Below are 17,796 nucleotides of genomic sequence, written 5' to 3' on the forward strand. Positions count from 1 at the left end.
GTGGAATGGGATAGACTGGTGATGGGTAGTAAGGAGGGCAGGTATTGCATGGTGCACTGGGTGTTATACGCAACTAATGAAGCATCGAACTTTACATTGGAATCCGGGGATGTACTGTATGGTGACTAACATAATATAATAAAAAATCATTTAAAAAAATAATAAATAAATAAATAAAAATAAAATAAAAATTTAATTAATTACCATGTCATAGGCCAGAAAACAACAAATATCAAAAGAATCAGTATCACATAGAACATTATTTATTTTTTTCGAACATTACTTCTATGAGGCAACACATACATAAGTGAATACATAAATAAATAGATAATTAAATGAAAAAGGGAAAACTTTTTGGTAAATTAATATGTAACCAAGAAGCAAAGTCTTGTGTAAGCTATTAGCAGACAGAATTCAGCAGTATATTAAAACCCCCACACTCATGCGAACACGCACCCTGTGCCTAGTCAGGATTATCCCAGAATGAGAAGAGACTCTAATGTTAGATGGTTTCTGGATTCCAGTAATTCACAATACTAGCATATTAAATGACTTTTTTGAAAACAAGATTGTCTTACTAGATGCCAAATTTAAGTCTCTTGTTAAAATCAGGCCCCTTCATGAGCAAAACAAAACAAAGCAAACGAAACAAAGTTATCTGGGAATAGAAAGGAACATCGTTATCTACTCAAGGGTATGTACTGAAATACAGCAGGTATTGTGCTTAGTGATAAAATATGAGAGAGGCTCCTTCTGATCCCAGGGTCAATCCAAGAATTCCTAGTAACCTTTGGTCCTACCTGGCCCAGGCGGACAAGAAATATAAGTAAAAATTCTGAGCATTGTAAATGAAGAAACAAACTATTATTATCCTCACCTATAAGAGAATACATAGAAAATAAGAATCAACAAAGTATTAGAACTAACAAAACAATCTGTGAGGACATCTAAATATAATGTCAATTTATAAAACTCAGTTATTTTTATCAGCCCCCAAATATGAACATACAATTATAGATATGCATGTAGAAGTGTGTATATATGTGTGTGAGTAGATAGATTAAAGCTACCATTTATTTAGTTCTGACATCTATAAATGCTTAAAGTTAGGAATATATTCCTAATAAAGTGTCATCCCAAGTTTTACGAAGAAAGCTTTAAAACTTTACTGAAACCATAAAAGGAGACCTAAATAAATAAAAAGTAAACTGTCTGTATAAATGGGAGGATGCAATATCATAAAGATGTCTTTCCTCCTCAAATACATCTATAAATTCAATGAAATTGGAATTAAATCCCAAAAGGCATTTTAAAAAATGAAACTTTAAATTCACGTGGAAGAGCATAGGGGTCTTTTGAAGGAGAAAACCGAAGTATAGAATGGACTTGTAGCATAAATCAAGACTTTTATAAAACTAGGGAAATTAAGACAAAGTGCTATTGATAAGATGATTAGAAAAAAATAGACCAATGAACAAGATAACCCAGAAGCAAACTTATGTAAGTACAGAATGATATACAGCAATGGTGGTATTACAGTTCAGTAGTGAAAAGATAATTATATTAAAAATTCTGGACAAATGGTTCATCCATATTTGAAGGGAAAGCAATCATTACCACACATCACTTTAAAAACTATATTGTTTATTATTAAAGCCATACATGTGAAAATAAAAACCACAGAACTATTCAGAGGAAATAGAGGTGACTATTTTATGACCTTGGAGGAAAGAAACATTTATTCAAGAAGACATAAAAAGCACAAATCATGAAGGACATGATTTAAAAATTCTATTCAACAAAGCAGCATAAACAGAATGAATGAAAGAGGAGTCACAGACTTGGAAATAGTATTTTCAGTAACTTTAATTACAAAGGATTAGTATCCAGTATACGTAAATGTACTTATATAGCAAAAAAAAAAAAGAGAGAGAGAGAGAAAGAACCCAATTTTAAAAAGCAAAAGTGATGAACAAGCAAATAACACAGCTAGAAATCTACGTGGTCAACAAACACATGAACTGATACTCAGGCCTGTTAGTAATCAGGGAAAGGCAAAATGAAGAAGTAATTAAATGTCATTTAATATCCATCAAATTGGCAAAAAAAATTAAATGTTAGGCAGAATCAAGTGCTGACCAAGACCTGGAGTATTGGGAATTCTGTTGACAGTATGTTAATTGGTACAACCATTTGGGAGAATAATTTGGCAATAACTATACAGTTGGAGATGCGATTACCTTCAACCGAGCAATACCACTTTAGATACTTCTTTTCAGAAAATTCTTGCTGTCTGTACAAAGGAAAATGAACACAATGTTTAAAAGTAACATTATTGGAAATAAACAGAATTAATAATAGTAATAATTTTATGTCTTCTTTGGAGAAATGTCTGTTCATGTCTTCTGCTCATTTCTTGACTGCAGTTCTTGGTTTTTGGCCTGTTAAGTTTGATAAGTTCTTGATAGATTTTGGATACTAGTCCTTTATCTGATAAGGCATCTGCAAATATCTTCTCCCATTCCGTAGGGTTGCCTTTTAGTTTTGTTGACTGTTTCCTTTGCTCTGCAGAAGCTTTTTATCTTGATGAAGTCCCAGTAGTTCATTTTTGCCTTTTTCCCCTTGCCTTTGGAATTGTGTCTAACAAGAAGTTGCTGCAGCCACGATCAAAGAGGTCACTGCTTGTATTTGCCTCTAGGATTTTGATGGATTCCTGTCTCACATTTAGGTCTGTTATCCATTTTGAGTTTATTTTTGTGTATGCTGTAAGGGAATGGTCCAGTTTCATTCTTCTGCATGTGCCTGTCCAATTTTCTCAACATTTGTTGAAGAGACTATCTTTTTTCCATTGGATATTCTTTCCTGCTTTGTTGAAGATTAGTTGACCATAGATTTGAGGGTCCATTTCTGGGTTCTCTGTTCCGTTCCATTGATCTATGCATCTGTTTTTGTGCCAGTACCATACTGTCTTGATGATTACAGCTTTGTAATACAGCTTCAAGTCCAGAATTGTAATGCCTCCAGCTTTGGTTTTCTTTTTCAACATTCTTTGGCTATTTGGGGTCTTTTCTGGTTCCATACAAATTTTAGGATTGTTTGTTCCAGCTCTGTGAAAAATGCTGATGATATTTTGATAGGGATTGCAATGAATGTGTAGATTGCTTTGGGCAACCTAGACATTTTAACAATATTTGTTCTTCCAACCCATGAGCATGGAATGTTTCTCCATTTCTTTGTGTCTTCCTTAATTTCATTCATACATGTTCTATAGTTTTCAAAGTATAGATCCTTTACCTCTTTGGTTAGGTTTATTCCTAGGTATCTTATGGTTTCAGGAATATCACTCAGCCATCAAAAAGAATGAAATCTTGCCATTTACAATGACATGAATGGAACTAGAGGGTATTTTGCTAAGCAAAATAAGTCAGTCAGAAAGACAAACCATAATGATTTTACTCACATGTGGAATGTGAGAAACCAAACACATGAACATAGGGGAAGGGAAGGAGAAAGAAAATAAGATGAAAATTGAGAGAGAGACAAACCATAAGAGACTCTGAGCTCTAGAAAACAAACTGAGGGTTGCTGAAGGGGAGGTGAGTGGGGGAATGGGGTAATTGGGTTACGGGCATTAAGGAGGGCACTTGATGCAATGAGCACTGCATGTTATAGGCAACCAATGAACCATGAAATTCTACCTCTGAAGCTAATAAAAAAATTTAAAAATTAATAGTAATAATAGAAATAAACTAGGTGCCCATCAAGAAAAGAATGGTCAAATACAATACAGTATATTCATACAATAAAATACTTATGTCAGTGAAAATAATGAGCTAGTTTTGCATGTATCAATATGTGTGATCTCAAAAATAACGCTGGGCAAAAAAAAAATGCCAGCTGCATACTGATAAATATGGCATTAGAACATTTATGAAATTTAAAATATGCAAAAGAGTACCTGTGTATAAAAAGTATAAAAACATTCATGATAGAGAGGGAAGAACACACAGGTGGATTGAAAGCAAATATACAAAACAGTATATCTTATTTCTTTTTACAACAAAAATAAGAGATGGAGAAAATACGACAGTGTTACAATTTGACAAATCTGGATAGTGAGCCTTCCAAGGACATTTTTTATAGTGTTCTCTGTACTTGACTGTATAACTGATATATTTTCTAACTAAAACAATAATAATGGTATGTGTAAAGTTCTTTGGCAAATCATCTCAGGCTCAAAAAGTGACTGTTTTCCTTCTCGTCCCACTCTTGGCTGGAAATTGGTGTACAAAGTGCCCGGGTATTACCCTCTGATTCTCAGCCCAAGGCATAACTGGAAGATTTGGACTCTTTCCTGAGCCAGAGGCATCCTAGGTGGTCCCCCCACCACATCTTCCAGCTCAGGCGATCTGGGTGGTAAATCCTGAACTACACCCATTCTCAGTGCACAAGCCTAACTGCTGAGGCAGCTTCTAGCTGGTAGAAAAGATGCAACAGTACATTTCTCATGAAATTAGAACTATGCACTGCAGAGCTGATCATCTTCCCAGATTTCCATTTCACAGATGAAGAAGTGGATGGTCAGAGAAAGGAAATGGCTTGTGGTAGTGGTAGTGTTAAAGGCAATGTTTGTCTTTCTCCTAATGTTTAGAACTTTCCAAGGGGTCTTTGTATGTGGACTCTACTTGGTTCAAAACTAGGTCTTTTTATCTTCTGTTCTGCAGTATTTTCTCGTTCACAACCTCCAGAAAGTGCTGTCTTGCGATGGAGTTAGACGTGGCTCAAGTCTCTGTCCCCCAAAGCAGTGTCACTGTGGGCCGTAGAGTAACCTTCCCAAATATGACTTTCTTCATCTGAAAGGAGCGATTATTATAATTATTCAAGGAAATATTGTTTTGGTTAAATGAGATGATTCATAGAAAGTACTGAGCATAGTGCCTGGCATGTGATAAATAGGCAACAAATGAAAATGACAATTGCTATTATTGTGGAAGAAGGAGTTTCAGAAAAGCATGACACAGTTAGTTACAGATTATGTGGAGGGACAGAGTGTGATCAGTGAATGGTATGATATGGAAACAATAGGGTGTCAATAAGGGGGAGTCAAGAGGCTTTAGAGAGTGTTTCCTGGAAGCAGCAAAGTGGGATGCTTCTATATTGCAATGAGGCTCTCTGTCCCTCTCTTCGGGCATGGGACAAGAATCATATATCCTACTTAAACAGTAGAAGAACAGACCCAAAGAAGTCAAGTGACTTACTTGTAGATTTCAGATGGGTTTTAACGGACCAATCACAATATGAACTACACACCAACACTTTAAGAAATATGCATTTTTGCCAAGAGCCAGGTCAGATGGTGCTTAGCCTCCTTATGGATATTTGTGTACATAATAATATTTTTAAGATAATGATTTCATAATCTGTAACTAAATTTTACTCAAAGACTGGGCTGCAGGCAGCATTGGCTGGCTCAGTTGGTAGAGAGTGTGACTCTTGATCTTGGGGATGTAGGTTCGAGCCTCACATTGGATGTAGAGATCACTTAAAATCTTCAAAAAATAAAAAAGACTGGGCTCCAGATCTTGTATACATTACCATCAATGTGACATTTCTGAGGATAAATACTGAAAAATCATAGCAGTTAAAAATGCCACTAGTTTTGTTTATAATTGCCAGAAATGGAAACCCAAGGCTGGTGTATCACTTGAGACATTTGTGAAAGAACAATGGCTAACTGTTAACAGTGTTTGTTTGTTTTTTTTTTTAAGTCATACAAAAGATGCATAAAGTAACCCCTCAAAAGTAGCCAGGCAATCTCATCCTATTTCAGTACCGCAATTTTAATTTATTAGCTGGACGTGTGAAATCAATCTGAGATGCAGTTTGAGGAATTGACCATTAAATTCCAATGGAGGTTAGCTTTAAAAAAAATAAATGACACTCAGAATTCTATGAAAGAAATCAGAAATGATGCAATTTATCATGTTTCAGATGAAGTGGTAACATTTTAGTTCCCATCAAAGAGTAAATAGGGAGTTTGGGGTTGGTAGTATGCCCCCATCACTGCTCTAAAGAAGACTTTGAGCTGGGGAGTGGCTTTGGACCTCAGAATATTCTGATGGTATTAGCAAGCCTGGAAAAGGGAGATACCAGGGGCTGTTCAGATGTCAAGGTTGAGATATTGGCAGAAGCAGGGATGTAGAGGGAATGGCATGGAAGCTTTTGGGGTGCAGGAAAGGTGATGGGGTTTAGGGTCTGCATGGAGGTGGGAGATGCAGGGGAGGTAGGAATTCAAGTGACAGCATAAGGCTTTCCAGATTTTAGGAGCAGCTAAAAGGAACAACTTGACATCAATGTCCCACTTTTAGACCATCCATGAAATAGGTCCTCACCTCCAGCAAAGCCTTCAGAGGCCACTAGCCCATCCTTCGAAGGAATTCTATTCTACCAAGATTCTTTAGAAAGGGGCCCTCATTTGGCATTAATTTGATTTCAACTCGGAGAAAATGTAGTTTTATCACAAGGATTCTTCAGTGGAAAAACAATACTTTTAATAGCAGTGGTACTGTTCTCTACCCCCTTCTCTACCATTTTACCAAAGGAGTGACTTGGGCTTCTATTTTCCTATCTGAAAACTTGGGAAACAACCCCTGCTTCAAAGAGCTGCTGTCAGGCTTCCATGAGATAAGGATACATAAGCCATGCACACACAGTTGGAAGAAGGAGGCTTATCAAGGTCTTCCTCCCAATCAGATGTGTTGTGTGTGATGCTAGTGGGTGAGAAGGAGGTGTGGGTGGAAGTTATGGGGAGACAGATTTTGCCCCAGGGTAAGAAAAACCTTCTGGGATCCAGAATTTTCAGAAGTTGGAATAACCACGTGGAGTGAGAGCAAGCTGCAGGCACTGAGGGTCTTGTAGCCAAATGACGTGGTAGAAAAGAGAATTTCCACTAAGCTGTGGCGCACACAATAGCTGTTGGCCCCACTTTCATGGGTTTGCCTAACCAAGGTTACGTGTGGCTGTCACTCCATCCCTTCTACCAAAGAGAGCATAGCAGAACTCCAGTGAACATGAATATTGACATTAACTATAATGGGTTAATATTTATTAACTGTCATAGGCTGGGCACATATGTGCTTTCTGTGTGTTCTCACATTCAGTCTGTAGGAAACTGCTGTGAGGTCAGGTTGATGACTAATTCGAAATAGGCTCAGAGCAGTGAAACACCTGCCTTTGACTTCTCAGCTTGTTGAAGTGATGAAGCCAAGGTAGAAACACATGTTTGCTTGCTTCTGACTTGTGTTTATCGAGAAGCAGGAGGAGGAAGAGGGGAGGAGGGAGGACAGTGTAGGGGGAAGGAGGGAAACGTTCACCAATATGAGCAGAGCACCTTAAATATTATCAGCCATAAATCATTTGTGACACACACTACAAATGAAAAACACAATGTAGAGAAGTACTTTTCACACCCTCCTGCTTGCCGCAGAAGTGCTCCATCTGCTTCAGACAGTGGCCATATGCCCCCAGTGGCCTGCGATGTGGCCTGAAGAAAATTTCTTATTTTATTTCATAACACAGCCATATTTGTTTAATATAAAACATGCCTCCATATTTTAGAGGAGAATGAACATACAATAGAATGCACGTCTTCTTTATCTTGTGCCTCTGTGTGTAACCCGGGAAATCCACCCTCCCCACCGCCACAATATTTCAGTTTTAGAAGCACCACCGGAAAATGTATACGTTTGTTAGTGTAGAGGTGGATAAAATATCTAATAAACATTTTTAAAAAGAAGAAAGAAAGCCCATATCTACAAATTAGCATCCCAGAAGTTTACAAGGCAACAGTTACTCGTACATTCATACGAATAACATTTCAAGATTTGTATGTATTTTACCTACCAAACTTTGGTTGACAGAACACTGATGGAATCCCCAGGGACTTCTGGTCTACCCCCCCCCCATATTGCTTTTTGCTCCAGCACTGCCAAAACAAACTCTCTTTGGGGTAACATCCAGCATTCTCAGGAAGGTTATATTCCTCACTAGAGTCCTTCAGTGCTCATAAACTCATACTCATCACTGTGTTGAGAGTCAGGAGATGTCTGCCCATTGCCTCTGCACCTGTTACCTTATTGGCCTTATCCAAACAGCCCCGGCCCTAACAGCAGCTGAAACAACAGATGGGCAGGAGAACTTGAGATTTTTTGACATCATCCTTTTGTTTATGAAATACCCCCCCAACTCTGGAATTTAATAGGAATTCTCATCATTCTCATTTTTGTGGGGTTTTTTTCCCATGGCACTTTTTTATTATTAAAAAGTAAATAATGCAGAGGGAGATAAAAAGGGAAATAACATCCCCCTTTGAAAATGGTCAAAAAAGAAATGGGCATTGTGATTTGGTGATGTGGAACTGACATAAATGTGGCTCTGCCTTGGAGGATAATTGGCAGCAGCCAGGTTTGATGGCAGGATGAATTCAAGCAGGGAGCTGAAAGGGGCTGAGGAAGAGGAGGGGGGAAATCTGGAGTAAGGCTGAGTGTGAGGAAGTGGGAGCAGACATTGCACTGGGAGGTCTTGAGAGCAGAGGGGAGATGCAGGCTAGGCAAATTGAGAATCTGGCAGTCACCAGTGCCTGCAATTGTAATTTCGGGACAGAATCCCCCCTTGCAAGGGATGAGATTATTAAAACAGGCCTAAACTAGGGATTAGGGGGCTAGAATGCAGGCTGTTACATAGTAGCGTATGATCATAAGCAAGCTGATGAAGCTCTCTATGCATCAGATTTATCATCTGTAAAATAAACGTGAAAACACTAGTGCACGTGTAGGGTTGCTTTGATCCTCAAATGAGAAAATACATGCAAGGTGTGTCACCCCAAGCCTGACATTCAGTTGCTGCAATTGTTGCTGTTTTAGTCAAGAGTGAGGGACAGAGAAGAGCAAGAGGTGGAGAGGAGGACACTCACTGGATGTGCGGCATAAGGAAGGGGCTTGCTCATGGGATGGGGTTTCTGTTCAGTGCCTACCATGAGGGGGAAAGATCAGACCAATGCCTAGAGAATCTGGCATGATATTTTCAACTGCCTGCTTATCCCATTTCATTTTCCTGGATGACATTCTCCGAAACACCTTCGTTATGGGCCACGTACCATCTGGTTCTTATCCACCATGGTTAACATAAAGGTTAAATTAAAGATAAAAGTACCTGGTAATATTCACAGTTGTCTGTCATTTGATGCCAGTCATCATTGCTGTACATTTTGGTGTGGTCCATCCTGCATAGGACAGCACCTCAACCACAGTAGACAATACAAATTATTGTATAACTTAATGTGCATGCGATTTCAAACGTAAGCAAGGCTGGTAGAACGTACTCAAGGGGATCAATTTCGTCTGCCCCCCAGCCTTGTGTCTCTGTAGCTGATGGTCTTTGTTAATAGCCTCCTTTGTTTCCCAGGGATCTCAGTCTCGGCAGTCTGTACCAGTACTGGGTCATCAGCATTTCGGGAGGTGAAGAGAGTGAGCCATCGCCTGCTGCCGTATACATCCACGGAAGTGGGTACTGTGGCGATGGCATTATCCAGAAGTAAGTAGATCTAACTAACGAATGGGGAGGGGGTGATGCTCATGAGGCCACGATGGTCGGGGTGCTATCCAGAAGAGCTTGTGGGAGACTCTTCAATGTGGGAGCTGTGAGTTACCAGCAGTTGCTAGCAGTCTGTTGATTTGTCTGCAAGTAGTTTGCTGGCCTCAAAGGAAAAGCAGTAATTCTTTTTCAAACATGTATGTTTCTCAAGTATGTAATACAATGTGTGACTCTGACGGAGCTACCATTGCGCACTTCCTACCTGTAAGGTCTTACTCTTCATCCTTTTATGGCTACTGCAAGGACTCGACTTGTCTTTTCCACTCCAGTCGGCATTCAGTTAACAGGACACAGGGCATTCGGGTCAAAACACTTTTACATTCTTTGCTGGTAAGCATTTAAATTTGTTAAAACTGCATATTTATTTGTTATTTCTGTTGTATCATCTTGTATGAACAATTTGCAAAATGGGTTAAAGGCTCATAAAAATAACAAAATTTCTAACGCCCTATAATGTCGAAACCATAAATAGTAAACAGTACTCCAGAGTGAATACTGAGTGTGACTGTAAATAAGTAGAGGGGGGCAAAGGCACGAGAAAGTGTAAAGACTCCACATGAGCAGCCAAAAAGGAAAAGCATGAGTAGAGAGTACAAAGCCACATGTCTACACCAGTGGATTTTATTGGGTCATCAGTCCATTTATCACCTTGTCCACAGGGCGAGATATTGCACAACTTTGAAATAGGGGCAAGAAGCCATCAAGACTTTTGCATTGTTTTTAAAAATATTTATTTTTTTGAAGTAAACCTTGAAGGGTGCCTGGGTAGCTCAGTCGGTTAAGCGTCTGCCTTCTGCTCGGTTTGCGATCCTGGGGTCCTGGGATTGAGCCCCACATGGGGCTCCTTGCTTGGCAGGGACCCTGCTTCTCCCTCTCCCTCTGCCGCTCCCCCTGCTTGTGCTCTCTCTTTGTCAAATAAGTAAACAAAATCTTTTTAAAAAATTGGTAAAAGTAAACCTTTGAGTTTTTTTCCCTCCCACACTAGCACAAAAATGTTTTCTGGCTACAAAACAGAATAGTTTTGTCCCTGGAGGTGAAAAAGAGACCAGAAACCGTTTGCAGTTAAGTTCCTTATTGCTGAAATTGTGTTCCTTACTGTTGATGTGGTTGCAAGTTACACTATTGCTAAGAGACTTTTAAAACTATGGGCCGATTTAATGACAAGCGTCACACGTAGAGAGGGCAAACCAGCTATTGGCGAAATCCCTTCATTAAATGGCGCTGTTGGGTGTCACATAATATCTGAGCAACATGGAACTGCCATGGCTGTTTCTTAGGGGGAGGGGCTCTGTAAAAAGCATTTGTTTCACAGTTGGACGAAACCGCTGATGTGTAGACCATGAATCATAGGTGTAGCACATATGAAAGAGAAGTGCTAGATGAGTCTTCCTTTCAGTTCATCATTGACTCGAGTGCTATGAAAAGCGATTTCATCTGCAACCGTTGATTTTGTGGCATGTGATATAAACTGGAAACCTGCTTCGAGATCAAAGGACCGGCCAGGAGCACAGCAGGGATAACCCAGTTGTGCAAGTAAAGCATTTGCTCCTGAATGCCCATCCACACAGACGTCAGAAAGCAGTTTGCTTTCTGGTCGTGACTTAGTATGGAAGGAAAGATTGCATGCTGCTATATGCTCAGATGATGGCCAGTATATTAGTCTCTTCAACTTGGCTGTGCAGAAACATAGTATGTACAAGTTTCTGCTACCCCATAGACTGAAGCATATGAGCTGTTATAAGAAAGGTACTAACTCAAGTTTTGGGGATAAGAAAGGGCTTTCTCTTTTAATGTTAGCACTGGCAAGGCCAGTAATGATTATTTGCACAATTTCAAGAGGCTTGCTCAGGTGACGTATCTCGGGGGTATATATTCATGTCTTCACTGTCCTGCAACTATAATTTGAAAGATGACTTGTCAAGATTTTAATATTGAGGAGATCACGTAAGGACTTTTAAGTGTGGAGTTATGGTGCAAACCACCTGATTGCCAAGAATTTGACTTGTCAAGCATAGAAGATAAAGCTCCTCATTTGTCAGAGAATGAAACTCATGATGTGCTGTTGGGTGCGTTTAAAATCCTATCCAAACGCAGCAATCCAACATGAAGTTTCCAGTGCTTAATGTAACACAACTGGGGAAAGGGAAGCCATTCACCATTCTCTCCTACATTAAGACATCAACTTCAGGCTCTTGACTCAGCTGTTGTCTGATGGAATACTGAGCAACTGAGCAAGGCAGTCTCCAGGGAGAGTGCCCCATCATTTGTGGGTCCAAGATGGAGCTGCATATCCCGAAGATCCAGGAAACACTTGCGGTCATTGCTGACAACCCATAATTGTGATTTGGGATTTTCTAATTTAGCACAAAGAATTTAAAAAAAAAAAAACTCGCCAGATGTGGAACCTGACCGACAACTCTGTCCATTTTGGAGCCAGATAGAGCTGCATTGGTAAAACGCTGCAAACAACAGCATTTCTCTTGCTGATCTAAAACTATTATTTTTTATTTTATTATTATTAATATAAGTGTTTTCAGTAATGTTTTTTAGTATTTTTACCTAGGATGGGTATCCAACACAGACATCACTTAAGTTACCAAATAGTTGTTGACATGCTTTGTAGAAAACCAAATGCAGCTTACGGATGGTGTCCTAGGAAAAAACAAACAAAAACTTTGAGGAAAAGGAGGAATGTCATCTTAGCTAATTGGATTTTTTCATGGGATGATACGTGGTGATTCGCTATATATATTTAAGGGAATTTACAAAGATATTCAGATAGGCTCAACACTTAATGAGGCCCCAATGGATGAAAGCATATAATGATAATATTCATAAGTATTTATTGAGCTTCCACTATGCACGAGCATTGGGCTACACCATTATCTCCTTGGGTCCTTCCAACAACCGTATGAAATAGGTTCTTTACAGCAACTTTACAGAAGAAGCAACTGATGTACAAAGACGGACGTGACTTTCTCCAGCTTACACACCCAGTAAAGGGCAGAACCAAGATGCAAACCCAGGGCCCGTGTTTCATTTGGATTCACCGTCGCCTTGCTGTGTCACCAACAGCCCTGCAAGACTAACAAGTGAGGGAGCAGCTATGTGCACTCTGCTGTATCCCAGGCACTGTGCCAGGCATTGTGGGGTTAGGATGACAAAGACTGTCTTTCCTTCGACATCTGAAAGCCCAAGATAGGGGGCTGTCAGGTAAATGGGCAAAGGTGGTCAGCTTGACAAGTGCTATGATAGATGGAGCCTGGTGTCTTTGGACACAGAGAAGACAGCCACTCACTCCAGCTTGGGAGGTCAAAGGAGGTTTCTCGGAAGCTCTCTGTGTAATGATGGATCTGCCATGCCTAGAAGATATTTGTGGTGACATTAATGTTTCGCTTAAACCAATAGAACCTACTGTTTGGGTGGTGAGGGAAGGCGGGTTACATGTGTTCTTTGTGGCTTTGGGAAACCAGCCCAGGTTAAAAAAAAAAAAGACTCTCCCTAGATAACCCATGAGATAGCAATGAAACACAAGGCTATCACCAATTTCCAGCACTCGAGATTCACTGGCAGAGATTGGAAATATGGGCCCAGCTAGGAACGTGGACTTCTCTTCTCCTCAGCTCGTGCATTTGTAGACAGGAGAGAACTTGAGAGGCTCTTCAGAAATCCATGCAGTGGCCCAGCCGTCTCAAGGATGGATTGCAAGGCACCGTCCTGCCACTCTGGCACTTCCTAAAAGCAACAGACATCACCCAGTGTTAACGGCCCAGGCGAAAGGAAAAGTCTGAGGCCTCTCCCATGCTTTGACAGGTCCCAGCTGGTCTCTGGGGAGGGAGGGACAGCTGCCCCACACTCTGCAGAGACCTCCCAGGACTGGTGGGAACAGGAACCCTGCTCCCCTGAGCATCTACTGTCTGTCATGGGCCGTGCCAGCCATGTTAACGTTCCATCCCGTTCTAGCGCCAGCTCTAAGGAGCGGGTATGGTTATCTCCATTTGAACCTGTGGGAACACAGACACTCGGCATCTGGAATCGTGTGGTCCAATGGATTCTTCTGCAGTGATGGAAAGATGTTCTGTGCTGTCCAGTCCAGTGGCCACTAGCTACATACCACCTGCAGCTATCAAGGGCTTAACATGTGGCCACTGTGACTAAGGAATAGCATTTTAAATTATTTTTAGTCTTTATTGATTTAAATGGTCCCATCAACATTAGGAGACTCATCTGAGATCACACAGCTGGTTTGGAATGAGAGGCTCTAAACCCAAGTGTTCTGTTTCTCAAAGGATGGGAGTTTTCCAGGTGGTGATAATCCATTCAGTGTTTCAGCTCTTTCTCCTCCTCCTCCTCCTCGTCTCCTCAGTCCAGCATTGCTCAGTTTCTGTCCATCCCAGCTTCTGCAGAACCATCCTGAGGTGATAGAAATAATTCCTAAAAAATAAAACAAAACGAAATGAACAAACAAGAGGAGGCACTTTTATTTCCTAGCAGCATAGTTCCCACGGGTCTTGGAGTTCCTCACACCGTGAAATGACACACCGGATGGAGAGAGCAATATTTTCTAGTGAAAGGAAGACCAGACCCAAGCATGTGACTGGAAAAAAAAAGTCTTTATTTTTAAGTTCACGGTTGGGGGGAGCGTGGGGAACAGGGAGGAGGGTAAGGTAGGGCATAGTGAAGAACAGAATTGATATTTCAGAAGCTCAGAAATTTCCTTCCAATCCACCATTTTAAAATGGTGGCGAGATCTTCCAGACATGGGAGCAAGGTCAGTTCCTTCATCCCTTCATCCATTCCTTTCTCCCATCTGGCTTAACTGACAAGATCTCGGAGAACAGGTTTGAAGCAGGAACTCTGCTTTGCTGTGGGAAGCACAACATAAGGCAAAGGTAATAGGGTCTTACACATGTGTATCTGTATACATCTCTGAGGAAGAAGAAATGGACACTCAGGGTCAGGGACTAGCCTGAGGCCTCTTGGAAAGTTCACGGCCTGGGGAGGGACTTTCCTGTGGGCGCTGCGGTTCTGAAGGTGCTCTGATAAATCTCTCTTCTGTTTCCCTCTGCAGGAGCCAAGGTGAAGAGTGTGATGACATGAATAAGCTCAGTGGTGACGGCTGCTCCCTCTTCTGCCGACGGGAAGACTCCTTCAATTGCATCGGTAAGTTCCTGTCACTTCTCGGGGCTTAGCTGGAGAAGGGGACTCTGCAGGCCAGTCAGGTCAGGAACACAGTAGTGAGGACTAATGCTGATTTACTCCTTCGTATTACAAACATTCACTGATTGCCTCCTGTGGGCCAGACCGTGTTTGAGGCACCAGGGAACACAGCAATGGGAAACACAAAAATGGGCCAATGCTCCTGCCCGCAAGGAGCTTCTATTCCCTCCTGTGAGTGACAGCACCGCTGCTGGTGACTCCTTTCCAAGCTAGCTGCTTCCTTCCGTACGTCATTGCTCTTCTTCACGCCAGCTCTCCAGAAGGGTGAGGAGTATAGACTTTTCAGGCTTGTATTCTCGCTTTAGAGATGAGAAAATTCAAGAGCCAGAGAGATGATGAAAGTGCTCTGGAATCTCGTGGGTTAGAAGTGATTGGAGACAGAACCAGGGCTTGAACCTGATTCTTCAGCACGCGCCGAGCTCCTTGTGCTGCGCAACCTCCAGCCAAGATCCGGGAACCCCGGCAGTCCCCTTTGCACACTCAGAAGCTCGGGCCGTCTCTCTGACGCGAGGGTGGAGGAAGAGCAGACCAGCTTGTGTTTAGAAAGCAAAGGTCCTTTTCCCACCTTTACCGAGTCCGATGGGAAATTTGTTTTCCTCTGGCTTCTCCAGGAGTCTGGCTGATCTTGTTGTTACAGCCCCACTTGGGAGGCCCTGACCAGCCCGGGGCTGGTAAACAGACAGGGCTTGGGGGGCAGGGATGGAATTTTGAGCTGGCTCAGATGAGATCATACTTCCTTTAAGATGCAAATCGATACCTGAAGATCAAAGGTCCCCTGGCTAATCCCCTGGGCTGGAGGTGAGAACTAATCACAATTCATTTGCAAGTACAAAAGACAGAGGTGCTCTATCTGAAGAGGGAAGGGGCAGCTTACTGAGGGGATGAGAACATTGGTGGGAAGATTTCACACTGAAAGGCAATTTTCTAGGAAGACGAAAGAGAAGGAAATGTCATCACATTCTCGCCGTGCATTACAGGGACACATTTTTTTAAATGTTTTTTTATTATTATATTATGTTAGTCACCATACAGTACATCCCTGGTTTCTGATGTAAAGTTCGATGATTCATTAGTTGTGTATAACACCCAGTGCACCATGCAATACATACAGGGACACATTTAGACCTTCCTTCTCCTGGGAGATTGTGAGCGCTGTGAGCTCTTCACCATGTATCCTTCACCCTTAGTGCATCCTCAGCACGCACGGATTGAGCACCTACTGTCTCCTTGGCACTAAGTGGGGGCTCAGCAACACAATAAGAGGTGTCCCACAGCTAACCGTGGATGGAAGAAAGGAACACATGGAGGAAGGAAAGACGGAGAATTTCCAGGCAGAATGACAGAAGGGTTTTTAAATGACAGAAGGGTTTTTTTTTTTTTTTTTGCTCTGTTGATTTGAGCATGGTCCCTGGTAAAAACTTGATGTTAGCCTAGTGGTGTGGCGGTAGGAGCCCGGGCTGAAAATTAGGAAAACCAGGCTCTAGTCCTCACTGTGCTGAGAACTTGCCACATAACACTGGCCAAGTTGCTTCCCTAGTCTGGGCCTCAGTTTACCTAGTGTCAATTCCAAAGGATTAGGTTAGGTGGTCTCTAAAGGTCTTACCTGCACTTGACTTGTGCTGTTTCCAAGGTGTGTGACTATTTCCCATGCCCACGAGCTACTTGCCTTTGTTGTCATCCTCGTGACACCCAGCATCACTCCCAGATCATGCTGGAGAATATCTACTTGTTTCGCTCCCACTAAGGTGGCGTGTAATTTAAGTGCTTCTGGAAGGAAGGGAGGATGTGGTAGGATATGGGACCCTAACAGAGGTGCTTGGGTGGCCCTGATGCCCACATTCTGGGGTGCTTTGGCACTATGCAGCAATACACAAAAACAAGGTAGCCTGCTACAGATAGAATCTCTTCATCCACGGAAGAGATCTGCAAACTACAGTCCACTGGCCAGAACTGGCCTGCTGCCTCTACTGGAACATAAAGTCCGGCCGGAACACGGCATACTCGTTACTTTACATATTGTCTGTGGCTGCTTTCCTGCTACAAATTACTGAGTGGGTACAGCAGAGACCCTATGACCCAAAGAGCCTAAACTATTTACTAATCTGGCCTTTTACAGACCTTTGCTGACCCCTGGCTCATGGATTTGAAGTCTTTGATATTCTTGATTATGGGAGTCTGGTGCAGAGAGGAGGTGACAGTTGTGACATGGTTCGCTATTTCTAAGAAAAAGAACTGAATTTTAAGCACACAGTGGGAGGGCCTGGGAGACTCTTAGAAATAGCCCTGGACAGGGAGTCCAGTCCTGGCGGGCCTTCCCCACCCCCCTTGGGCCTAACTTCCCACCTCTGCTTTAGCCAGAATGACTGTTTTGGACTAGATCAGTGATTTTCAAACTGTGTTAACTGAGATGCTTAAGGGGAAAGAGGTGAAGACGAGGGAGGTGCGGAGAAGGCGAGCTCCGGACCCTCATAGGTCCACTTTATACACTGTTGTTCTCTACTAGATTCTGAGTATTCTGCTGGTGATGGTAATATTTATTAAACCTCCATGATATATCAAGCACATTTATAAACTCTCATTTTCCTAACAATCTTTTATGTCCCTGCTGTTACACAAGAGAAAGCTGAAGCATGAGAGGTGAACCAAGGATATGCAGCTAAATGGTAAAACCAGGACGCAAACCCAGAGTCTGACTTCAGACGGTGGTCTTGTAGGGCTTTGAGGGTGAGTGAGGACCACACTGCTGTAGACCAGTTCGTCTAGTGAATTAATGGGCTGGAATACAAAATATCAGTGGTGTGGATGACATCCAGGGACGACTCTGTGTTACCTGGTATGTTGAGTATGGTTTGTGTTAGAGGGGCAACCTCAGCTACACCCCCACCCTCAGCAGTTAGAATTCCATTGTAGAGACTCAGTGAGACA

At 41.8% G+C, this 17,796-nt stretch overlaps 1 protein-coding gene across 1 annotated transcript in view; it reads left to right on the forward strand.

The window, feature by feature from the left end:
• PAPPA (pappalysin 1) overlaps nucleotides 1–17,796 on the forward strand; it is a gene marked incomplete at its 5' end in the record, with an annotated part of 257,025 nt that overhangs the window by 104,701 nt on the left and 134,528 nt on the right. Inside the window, 2 exons of the mRNA XM_034663722.1 lie at nucleotides 9,463–9,591; nucleotides 14,723–14,814. Coding sequence (XP_034519613.1) covers nucleotides 9,463–9,591; nucleotides 14,723–14,814 — 221 coding nt within the window. The remainder of the gene's footprint in view (nucleotides 1–9,462; nucleotides 9,592–14,722; nucleotides 14,815–17,796) is intronic.

Source organism: Ailuropoda melanoleuca, chromosome 7 (genome assembly GCF_002007445.2).
Source record: "Ailuropoda melanoleuca isolate Jingjing chromosome 7, ASM200744v2, whole genome shotgun sequence".
NCBI classification, from domain to species: domain Eukaryota; kingdom Metazoa; phylum Chordata; class Mammalia; order Carnivora; family Ursidae; genus Ailuropoda; species Ailuropoda melanoleuca.